General features: G+C 56.1%; 1 protein-coding gene across 1 annotated transcript; it reads left to right on the top strand.

The window, feature by feature from the left end:
- Window positions 1-7,452: 7,452 nt before the first annotated feature.
- On the top strand, window positions 7,453-11,553 carry LOC122479555 (group IIE secretory phospholipase A2). The gene is made up of 4 exons (XM_043573390.1): window positions 7,453-7,995; window positions 8,764-8,902; window positions 9,069-9,175; window positions 11,058-11,553. The coding sequence occupies exons 1-4, from the start codon at window positions 7,956-7,958 to the stop codon at window positions 11,198-11,200; spliced, it is 429 nt and encodes a 142-aa protein (XP_043429325.1). The 5' UTR covers window positions 7,453-7,955; the 3' UTR covers window positions 11,201-11,553.
- The last annotated feature ends 216 nt before the right edge of the window (window positions 11,554-11,769 follow it).

Raw genomic sequence — 11,769 nt, 5'->3', positions numbered from 1 at the left:
CCCCTGGCCTTTTTGCTTCTCTGTCCCCTGGGGTCAGCCGTGGAGCCTTTTCATCTTGGCGGTGGACACACGTTAGGGACCCCGCGTTTCACAAATGTGTTTGGATTCTTTTCCCTCTTTGTGAGGACTTGGTACCCATTAATTTGCACCTACTGGGGATCTCCAGGCAACACTGGGGTGTTCACTGCTGCTCTGGAAGTTTCTCTACTGACTTCTGGCAGCTCCTTTATTTGTGTTGAAAGACTTGCTGTGAGCGTCCAAGGTGCTTTGCTTTGTTTTTGAGATGTTCCCTTTGTTCTGGCATTTTTATCTTGCTGGGCTGTGTTCCTGGGGCTGGCATTTCTCTGTAAGGGAATCCATTGTTCTGTGGACTTCCTGATATCACCTACGTTATCTCCCAATGGCTCAGGACAGCACGATTCACATTCTTGGATTAAGACTCCAGGGCTTAGAGAAAAGATCTCCGGAACTGTCCCACGCCCAGTAGGGCTTCTTCTGGATTTTCTCCAGGCACACACAATGGTTCACACACACACACACACACACAATGGTTCAGCCCCACCATTTTATTGGGCTGGTTTGGATTTGGTGCTCTGGGTTAGTGGCAGAACCGGAGCCTGACCTCTCACCTCCTTGTTTGGAGTTCTTTCCTCCGGCCTTTGTCTCGGGCCTCTTAGGTTCTGAGGAGGAGGCTCCCTGAGCGTGGGGGCAGTGATGATGTCAGATGATGGATCCCAGGGGAGGAAATTCTCAGTTTCCAGAAATCCAGGTCAGGAGTCAAAAGAAACCCTAAGGATTGGGTTCTGGGTACCTGGGTGCCTCCAGGGAGGGCACAGCAGCAGGTTCTGGAAAACCAGAGCACAAATGGTCAGAGGAGGCCACCGAGGTCAGCTTCAGGGCATCCATGGAACTAAACACCAGTCTTCAGGACCCCGGACTCCAGGGCATCTGACAGACCAAACACATCAGGGTCTGTTCCCAAACTCACCACTGGGCGGCAGCATGGAGCAACAGCATGGGACTTCCGGGCTTGCGGGCTTCCTGTGAATTGGGTCCTCAGGTGGCCTTGGCTGGTCGCTTCCTTGGCAGGGCGCTGAGCCTAAGTTTCATCATCTGTAAAACAGAAACAATAATACTTCACAGGGTTGTGGTGAGGTGAAATGTAAAGACTAGAACACACATGGCCTCATTACCACCAGCGCCAGCCCGGGATGCAGGCAAAAGGCCCCACCCTGGGTCCCGTGCTTGAGAGGACCTGCGTGTCACACAGACACGCACGCAGGCACACACACACACACACACACACACCCCAAATTTGTTGGAAGGCGCCTGAGTGCCTTTGTCCCTTGCCAGGCACCCAGCACTGGGTCAGCCCTGTTTCTGGCCTCTCGGCTCCTTGGTTATAATTCTCTCCTCTGTTCTCATAACTAACACCTTTCAGCCCCGTGAACGGCTTCCCGGCCTCTCGTGCCCCCTGTCCTGGCAACAAAAGGCACCTGGGTCAAACTATCGGAAGGCTGTGTGCCCCACTGCAGCCACATGGTCACATGGTCGTTGGAGGAAGGGGTCAGCTTGCTAGACCCTTCCTCTCAGAGACACTCCAGGTCTTGCTTAGCAAATGTCACTTCGCCCATCTCCTTGTGCCTGGTCATTTCCAACCCACAGTGTGGAGCCGCTTGTGGGCCTCAGTTTCCCAGGGCGACTAAGGAACACGGGGCCGTATCACACAATGCATATCACGCGGAAATGTATATAATGCGGGTGGACACATAACATTGGGTCATGATAGCAACGCTTTCACTGGCGGCTACATGACACTGAACACTGGAATGGCGAACAGTTTAATCTAAAAAAAAAAAAAAAAATTGGCCGTGGGGCGCCTGAGTGGTCCAGTCAGTGAAGCGTCGGACTCTTGATTGCGGCTCAGGTCATGATCTCACGGTTCGTGAGATCGATGACGGGGCGGAGCCTGCTTGGGATTCTCCCTCTCCCTCTGTCTCTGCCCCTCCCCCCCTCAAAATAAATAAATAAACACATAAATAAATAAGCATGCAGATAAATACATAAATAAACAAATACTTGGCGAGTTGTAATTAAATTTCAACGAAAATACTTCCCAAGAGTGAACTTCATTCAAATTCTTTTAAATTTTATATATTCATTAGCGATAATTTATATTTTGCCTATGAATTTTAATAGAGTGTAGAGTATTTTAGAAGAAAACCCTTTTTAAAAGTATGTTTATGTATTTACTTTGAGAGAGAGAGAGAGAGAGAGAATCCCAAGCAGGGCTCGAACTCGGGAACTGTGAGATCGTGACCTGAGCGGAAATCAAGGGTCAGACACTTAACCGACTGAGTCACCCAGGCGCCCCAGGAGAGAAATCTTTTTGAGAACATAACAAAATAATTTCAATTTTTCTCTTTAGATTCACTTTTTTAATGAAACACAGATCTTATACACTTTGAATACAAGTACATTTTAAAAAATCTTTTAGGTCATTATGGTCAGAAGAGCAAAAATTATGTAAAAATTTGATTAGAAGGTAATGGCGATGTTGTTAAAATGAAAGCAAGAAAAACAAATTTTATGGAACAAAGATGCAATCATTTGTGAAGTGTGTATGTCTATTATTTTATGAGTCATTCGGACACATGCAATAATAATTAAACTCCAGCGACTGGGACTTAATTTCTGACTTCCAGTCATACAAAAACTGTGGCTCTCCATATGTTCTTTAATCTGTTGTTAGGAAAGGAGGCTCGAACTCACGAACCGTGAGATCATGACCTGAGCCGAAGTCAGACACTCAACCGACTGAGCCACCCAGGCGCCCCGGGAAAGTATATTTAGATAGAAGGATAGAACATACTTTATTTCCCACTTTAGCGACTTGACTGAAAACTTAAAATATTTAGACACACGGTGTGGGGACCCTCACATGTACTCTTGCCCCAGACCCACAAGCATTCAAGCATCAGGGGTGAGCCTGACCGCCACCAACCAGAACAGGTTCTTGAGGCTTCCAGGAAAGAAGGGATGGGGAGGGGGTTCCAAGCAGGAGGGGGTTTTGTAGAGGAGGCCCACAAATCTACGTTAACTAGGACGAGTGCTCCTAATGTTGACAATAGCTGTAACCACTGTGCTTTGCAGGTACTGTTTGACTAACTCCCAACCATATCACAAATGGGTGCTATTATTATCCCCATTGTACAGGTGAGGAAACTGAGACCGTGGGAAGTGCGGCCATTTGCCCGAGAGTATCCAGTTAGCCAGTGGTAAAGCCAGGCAGCCTGACCACGAAGTTGGATGCAAAGCCTAGGGCACCCTATCAGCCAGGACCCTGCGGCACTCGGGAGCAAAGGGGTCCCACACAGTGGCCAGGGGGCTGACATGGCCCCCGACACAAGTCCCAGCAAAACGCACGGGCTCTTGTACTGCACAAGGCGTCCGCCCACACCTATGTGGGTGTCCCTACGCCCCAGAGTCGTCCGGTCCCTCTACCTCCTAGGGTCAGCCTGGGGCAGAGTTCCACGGGACAAGTGTCTGTTGTTTCCTGTCCCTCCCCATGACCCCCGCACCCATGAAGGCTCGGTGAACACGGCGCTGACCCGAAACACTCTCACCATCCCTCAGACGCCACCACTACCCAGTGTGTCCCAGCCCAGCCCCTCCTGTCACCTGATCCCCGAGCCGGCGGCACCTGCTAAGTGGGCTTTTCTCTTCCTTGCTGTTGCCCCTCCTGTTGGTTCCCTCGGCAGCCAGCACCATCTGGTCCAAACTCAGATATGAGCAGGGATGCCTCCCGGTGTAAAACCCTTCACTGGTGTTCCATTGTTCCCTGGACAAAGACCAACAAGGCGCGGCTGTGCCATTTTACAAGGACGTTGGCGTTGGCGACCTTATAAAAGATGACAACAGGCCCACGCCAAGGAGTCTTGTTCTTTACTCTCCATCACAAAGGGAAGAACCCAACTGTGTGACCACAGCTGTACAAAGCCTGTTTCCAGTGGAGGGACGAGTCTCCCCGGGCTTCAGGTGCCCCCAGCTTATCCCCCATTGGGATGAAAATACCAGTGATCTCTCCTCCTCATGGGGGACTCTGGGGCCCTCTCCAGCATTCTGTAAGCTCTAGACCACCTGCCCAGCATGCTCAAGGAAAAAGCATACCGTGAGGTGAACAGAAGGTCAAGTTCCCGAGGTCAGCTTCCCAGCGAATCATGCCCGTGGAGGCCCGCCCGCCACAGCACAGCTACCCCAGCCCCCTTTCAGCCCCTCCTGGATCCATGTTCCTCAGACCACAGGGCCCTTGCACAGGCTGTCTCTCTACCTAAACTCTCTCTGCTCTCCTCTTCACCCAGCTAACTTCTTGAGATCCCTGCTAAGTCTCTTCTTCCATAGAAAAGTCTTTGCGGGTCCCCTGCCCGGATCAGACACCATCATAAATGCTCGCATGGCCCCATGGAACATCCTGTCAAACCACTTATCCCTATTTGCAAGTTTCCCTTCCGTATGTAATTACTAAGGTCTGTCTCCCCACTGGACTGTCAGCTCCATGAGGGCAGGAATCACAGTGTATTTTCGCTCGTCAGCGTAATCCCCAGCCCAGAGGAAGTCTTCAGTATAGGTTATTGACTGAACAGGCAACGAATCCTTTCAGGAATGAGGTTACCCCCGCTTTGCTGGGAGAGGTCTGCGGGCTTCTTCGGGCTCTGAGGAAGCAACGGAAGTGACAAGACCGAGCAGATGAAGGGCCCCCAGCATGGCGCCTGCCACACATCAGGAGCTTAGCAAATGGTAGTGGTTTTGCCATTTTTTTTGTTAAGGTGACGACAATGATGGTGACGGCTTCTAAGCTACTAGGAACACGTTCACACCAGGAGAAAGAAGACGCTGCTTCGAGACTGGGCTCTGTTCCTTCTCCTCAGCCCCAGCTGACCACCCTTCATCAAGGAAGGTAAAATCTGCCGAGCGGGGGCCAGCATCCTGCACGAGGGCTGGGGCCCTGGCCTGGCCGCACTGATACGCCCCAGGAGGGGTAAGTCGCCCCTTTGGCCAGGGAAGGAGGAAGGGAAGGAGGGGCCCGGCACCTGTGGGTGCCTCCCATGGGCATGGCATCCTGCGGAGAACTTGACACCCTTCGTTTCCTTTCTGTCTGGTCCCGAACTCCCAAAGGTGGTTCTAATGATCCGCGTATTATGAATGACAAAGCTAAGCTCAGGGAGGTGATGGGGCTGGCCAAGGTCACACAGGCCCTGAGCGGCAGGGCAAACACTCAGGTTCTAATCTCGCCCCGGCACGCTCAACCACATTGCGTCACTGTGTGAAAACCACCCGTATTTCCCAAATGCCTGAAACTCTCCTCCATATCCGAGTCCTCCGCAGCCCCCTCCCCCCAAACCTCAGATGAGGACACCACTGCCTGGAAGCCTGCCGGGATTTCCTTGCCTGGCTCTGGCCCCACCGTCCTTGGTTTGCTGCCCCAGGTACACACGGGGCAGGGGCCGGTAGGGGCCCCATCCGGACCAGGCTGGGAGTCAAAATGGCTCACCAAAGGACTTGCCTCAGAAACCCAGCCCTTCCCGGGGAACACCCTTATGCTGCTGCAGGAAGGGCTGGGGGCCAAACCTCCCAGGAATCAAAGCTCATTTTCAGCTGTTTAGACGTGGCTCCTCAGTGACTCACCGTTTGGGTTCTCATGACCCAGGCCAGGAGCCAGGGGCTGTCAGGAGGTGCCCTTGTTAAAATCAAAAGGCAATGGTGAGCAAAGGGGAGCCCCCTCTCTGGAGACCATGATTCACAGCTGCTGGGTGACCCTGGCCAGGGGCATTCACCTCCCTGGCCGCCCACCCCCACCACCCCGTCTTGTCCAGGAGGATGAGTTCCAAGGAGGAGTCCGGAGCAGGAAATGGGAGGGGCGCGGGCAGGCCTGCAGCCCAACTACGTCAGTGTTTACCCGGCTTTACACTTGCGTTAAAAACTTTTAATCTGGATTCACTGGCAGAGATCCCGCCACCCAGCCGTCTCTTCCCCTCCCAGGGTGGTACCCCCCACCTCCCTGGGTGTCAGGGAACGTGTGTGGGGGCATCTCACCTGGCTGCGGAGTGAGACCCGGCCTCCGGCCTCCGCACCAGATCAGCCCCTGAGGGGGGAGGCCTTACTGCCTGGTCACATCATGACTTATGCTTTCGTGGGCCCTTTCTTCCGTTAAAATAGAAGAAAAAAAAAGAAAAGCAAAGAAAAGCAAATGTTATGACCGCATTGGTAGGAAGACAGAGAGAATCCAGGCTGGATTCCTGTCATTCTGATTCTAAAGAAATTAAAACATTGTGCCCCCCGCCACAGGCATTGTGTGTGCTATAGACACTGTGCCCCCCCCCCCCCTCCTGGAGGCACTAGGTAAGCCCTTGGAACTGCCTGGACCCAAATTCTGGCTCACCGTGTATTTAGATGTGTGCCTCAGTTTGTTCCTCCGTAAAATGGAGATGATCAGGGCACAGGCGTCACGGGGCTATTTGAAGGCTGCTTGAGATCTCGCCTAAAGAGCACAGTAAATACTCGGGGGGGGGGGGTGGGGGGGAGGCTAGCTGCCTGCTCGCATCTGTGCTTCCTATCCTCCCAGGAAAGAGGCAAGGGTGGGATGCCTTCCATCCCCATAATACAGATAGGAAAGCTGAGGTGACGCACAAGGCAAAGGATCTGCCTAAGGCCGTGGGACAAGTGGTAGAGTCAGGACGACCAGGCCGCAGATCAAGCAGCTCCCAGGTCCTGTGCAAACAGACGGGGCCGGTCAAGTTATCCCAGCTGCAGACCAGGAACGGGGAGGGCAGGGCAGGAGGAAGTCACCGGCCAGGACAGGGCCACCTTGCTTCCAGTTCTGCCTGCGTGGACTCAGGGGGGTGGGCAGCAGCCAGCAAACGAGGCCACTCGTGAGCCCACGACCGCTGGGACTTTGAAATTGCTAACCACAACAGGACGGGGCCCCCTCTTCCATCCATCCCCCTGACCTCTAGCCAAGCCCTGAAGCCTGGCCTCCACCTTCTGACCTGACCGTGGGGACAGCAGCTCACGGTGGGGGACAAGCTGTGCCAGGGGCTACCATCTCCCCAACTCAGCCCCTAAGATAACATCAAAAGGACAGAAGTTTCCAGTCCCTGCTGGAATGTGGTTTTCCAGCTGACGCAGACAGAGCCTACGTCTACAGCCCCACTGCCTGGGGATCTAGGGAGACAGAAGTCACTTCTAGGAGCGTTTTCACTGCTCGTCAAACAAGCTGGAGCCTGCCCGGGGAAAAAACAATGAAGAAAAATCCCAAAGCTCAGCTGGCTGAGCTCCCGGCCTCCGGCCTATCCGATCTTGGACAAATGGCCCTGCAGGTCCCCAGGGTCTTGCCTTCCCAGGGGTCCAGCGGCTCTTGGCACTGTCCCTCCGGGTAACCTGGTGGCCGGGGTAGAGGACAGGGAGCAGAGGGCACGCCCGAGTAGCTAGCGGCACGGAAACAGACAGACTTGGCCATGCGGACTCAAGTTCCTCAGTTTCTCTGGGTCTCAGTTGCTGCATCAGTAAAATGGGGATGAGGGAGAGTGCCAAGAATGAAAAGCCCTCGGCGCAACCCCTGGCTCACAGCCCAGGCGGTGGGAGCTAGCACCGTGAGTTTTGGAAAGGGGTAGGTGAAGGGAAAGGCGCTGGAAAGAGGGAGCTACAGATTGCTCCCCTAAAACCGCCTGGAAGCAAAGCCCACAGGCCCCAGGCCGGCCCCTCCCCCTGGGGACTTGGCCAAAGACCTGGAAGTGCGGTTGCATCACTGAGTATTCAGGGGTTAATGATGGGGAGTGGACAGGACCCAGTATTTAACTAATTGGGGAGGTGCCCTGAGATCAGAGGCACCCCGCTCACATCCTTCTCCTGCAGCCCTGCTCCTCTGCCCCCTGCTCACCTCCCCTCCCCCCCCAAGGATGAAGCCTCCCCCTCTTCTGACCTTCCTTTGCCTCCTGGGTAAGTGACCTATGTGGCCTTCCCCACCCCCCTTCTCCCCAGCCGGGAACAGAGCTCCCCGGAGGTCCCGGAGGGTGTGGTGGGTCATGGCCAGGCCAGCTCTGCCCGAGCCAGCACAAGCTAGGGGGGGAGCTGGAGGGGGATGCAGGCTGCGTGGCCCGGGAGGGCACAGGAAAGGGGCTGGTGGGAACCCCAGATAGCACACACGAGTCTCCTGCCACCTGCACTCCACCCCCTGCCCCATTAGCTTCCGTTCTGGGCTCCAACCTGCTGGGTGGGCTGCCCCTCCCTCCCCCCCACCACTGCTGTATCAGCAGGATCTGGAGGTATTCGGGGGAAGCACAGGTGGTCATGAAGCTTATCCAGTAGCATCTGATGGGACTTGGTGGGGACAGAGTGCTCTGAGGGCATGGCGCTGACCCCTGGGGAGACGCTCAGGGCCTACTGGGAGACGTTTGAGGGGGCAGCAGGGGTGGGGACAAGCAGGATGAGTGGGTGGTGCTCTGGAGATGAGGGAGGAGAGCGGGACGGGCCCTGGGCGTGTTGCCATGGGGGGCGGGGTGCGCACTGGGGATCCAGGTGGGGTGCATGGCCCGGAACACGGTTACTGATCAGCGCTGTTATTGTTGGGAGCTAAGGTGCTCGGCAAGGGAGGGTTAACTGGACAGCCGGGGAGGTGTCTGCACTCCGATCTGAGGGGGCTTGGGGGAGGGTGACTGCCCCGGGTGGGGCCCTGACAGATCTGCCCTCTGCCCTCCCTGCCCACAGTGGCCCTGGCTGGCGGGAACCTGGTCCAGTTTGGGGTAATGATTGAGAGGGTGACGGGGAAGCCGGCACTGCAGTACAATGATTACGGCTGCTACTGTGGCGTTGGTGGCTCCCACTGGCCCGTGGACCCAACAGACTGGTGAGCAGACAGCCCCTGGAGGGGCTTCCCCAGGAGGGGACACCTAGCAAGTGGAGGCCGACCTCTCCTTGGAGACCCCTTTGAGCCCTGGGCCCCCCAGCAGCCCCTGATCCAGCCCACCGTGACTCACGGGCCCCCCTCCCCAGGTTGACCGTGACCCTTACAGGTGCTGCCATGCCCATGACTGCTGCTATGGGCGTGTGGAGAAGCTGGGCTGTGAACCCAAACTGGAAAGGTATCTCTTCTCTGCCAGCAGGCACAACATCTTCTGCGGTAAGTGAAGGGCCCCGGAGCGCCCCAGACGCCGGGTAGGGGTGACGGCTTCAGACAGGAAACCCTTCCTGATGGTGGTCGCTGACTCCTCATCGGGGCCAGGCCCTGGGCTAGAGATGTGGGAGAGGTGGGTCTTCCACTATCACGGGATTGCAGACAGGACTGTCCCTCCCTCCACCCGGATGCTCACCTGGCACCCGCAGGAAAGATCCCCTGACCCCTGGCATCCTGCCCTGGCCCCAGGCGCTCCTACCTGGCCAGGGGCCTCCCAACTCCAGCCTCAGGGAAGAGGAACAAAGGGGGCAGAGCTGAGCCGGGTCAGGGAAGCTGCCCTCACAGGGCCGCTCCAAAGCCTGGGCAGCAAGGTCCAAGGCAAGGTCCCCAGGACAGAGACTCGAGGGCACGGTCCCAGAGAGAGAGATCTGGAGCTGCGATGTGGGACAGCAAACCCCCTCTCCAAAGGCTGACTCCCCCCTCCGCCCCAGCCGTGGGGCTGTCCTTGGCTCAGCTTGGCCACATCCAAGGCCCACGTGGGCCAATTAGTTTTCCTCTGGCCCCCAGCACCGATCCGCTGGAAGTGACCTGTCCCAAGCAACCGTGTGAAGGGCTCCATGCAGCCCAGCCCAGTGGAGGGAGCCCACATCAGAGCCCCAAACCTTGTCCCTGATGCAAAACCAGGAACAGCCTGGAAGGAGGGGGAGCTGAGGGAGGGGCACAGCAGAAAGACCCAGGAGGGTCAAAGAAGCCAGCTCAGATCGCTAAGGTCTATCCTGGGGCAGGGGCAGCTCCAGGACCAGAACAACCGGAGGCAGATTTAGCTCGGTTCCTTGTTCCTACAGCCATCTACCTACTCAGCTAGACAGCTCTGACAGGTAGTGAGCTCCCCATCCCCGGCAGTTCATGTGAGGTGGAAACAGCCACCTGTCAGGGATAGCACTGAGAGGATGGTTGAGGGGAGATGTCAGGAAAATAGGGACGGAGGCTCAGGGCTTCACCTTCTACCCACCGTGTGACTTCAGGCAAATGGTGTAACCTCTCAAAGCCTCTGTTTCTTCATCTATAAAATGGTGCTAATCACACTCACTTCCCCAGCTTAGTCCAGCTCCTAGCAAGAACCATGCAAAAGGACTGATGAGAGACTATTAAGCCCCCTCCCATGCTCAGTTTTGCTGGAACGGCAGGTGTGGGCAGGACCCTGGTGGGAAGCGGAGGCTGACCTTTGCGGGGAAAACGAGGAACGCTGGACGTTTCTGAGAGGAGCCAGAGCCACTGAGGGCAGACAGAGGCAGTGGAGAGAACAGGAGGCTCTGGGGCTCCCCAGTGCCAGCTCCGATCCCAGGCTGGGTGTGGGGACACACCCTAAGATAAATGCCAGAAAAGCGGGCTCTGTCCACGCAGACAGAGACGGGCCCAGGGCCCAAGCAGGCCCCGAGCTTCGGTCCCAACAGGCTCCATTCTGGGCCCAGGCTGCTCTGGGGCACACAGGCCACTCGGGACTGAGTCGCTGTCATTTCATGGCTCCCCTGTCAGCTTGATGGCCTCATTCGGCCACCAGCCATGCCTCACGTGGCGAAGGGGCTGCCTGGAAATCCCCCCAGGCTGGAGCGGATGTGGTAGTGAACCTGATGGTCTCCCCACCAGCCGGAGGGTCAAGGGTGATGTGTGGGCCTGGGAGAGGAAGAACGGACATCACAGACATCCCACCTGCCCCAGCGTCCTGGGCCCCCACGCCCCCACCCCCACGCGCCCTGCCCTGACTCTCACGCACCCCTGAAACGGCCCCGGGTGGCAATGGGCTTCCGGCAGAGTGGGACAGAGAACGTGGACCCCGGAGAGCGGGAGGCCTGAGCCACATGGTCCCTGACTCACCTTGTCCCGCCAGCCGGCAGAACCACCTGCCAGCGTCAGACCTGCGAGTGTGACCGGAGGGCTGCCCTCTGCTTCCGCCGCAACCTGGACACCTACAACCGCAGCTACGTCCGCTACCCCAACAAGCTGTGCAGCGGCCCCACGCCGCCCTGTTAGGGCCTGGCCCCACCTCCTGCCTGTGTCCCGCCTCCAGCTGCTGTAGCCCCGGGGCCTGGGCAGCAATGACACCACCAGCCCTCCCTCCGGAAAATTCCTTACCTGCAAACCCATCCCTCCCTGAGAGCTCCCAGACTGTGGTCTGGACCGTGGCTGGCCTCCTGGGCCACATCTTCCCCCTTGCTGGGAACAGCCACCGTGCCCAGGACCCAAGGGACCCTTTAGCCCCCCGAAGATTCTATAACCCAGCCCTGAGATCTCGGTTTCCGCTTCTGAATAAGTGAATAATGTCCCGTAATCCTAATATTCCCTGATTCTCAGATTCTATCATTATACAATTTAATTAGTTTACAGTTTATTTCATTCATTCCCTTTTTTTTTTTTTTTTTTTTTTTGAGCCTTTCTTTTGAGTATCGTGCTAAGCGCTGGGACACAGCAGGAACAGATCGGACATGGGTGGCCCCTGCGTGCAATTCTAATATTCTGCCCTTTTAATTTCCCCTTATAGTAAGTTTTTGTGATTCTCTTTTTCTAACATCCTACAATCTTATCCAACACAATAACGGCAA

This window comes from Prionailurus bengalensis, chromosome C1 (assembly GCF_016509475.1).
Source record: "Prionailurus bengalensis isolate Pbe53 chromosome C1, Fcat_Pben_1.1_paternal_pri, whole genome shotgun sequence".
In the NCBI taxonomy this organism is placed as follows: Eukaryota; Metazoa; Chordata; class Mammalia; order Carnivora; family Felidae; genus Prionailurus; species Prionailurus bengalensis.
This window is presented reverse-complemented; position numbering and strand designations above follow the sequence as displayed.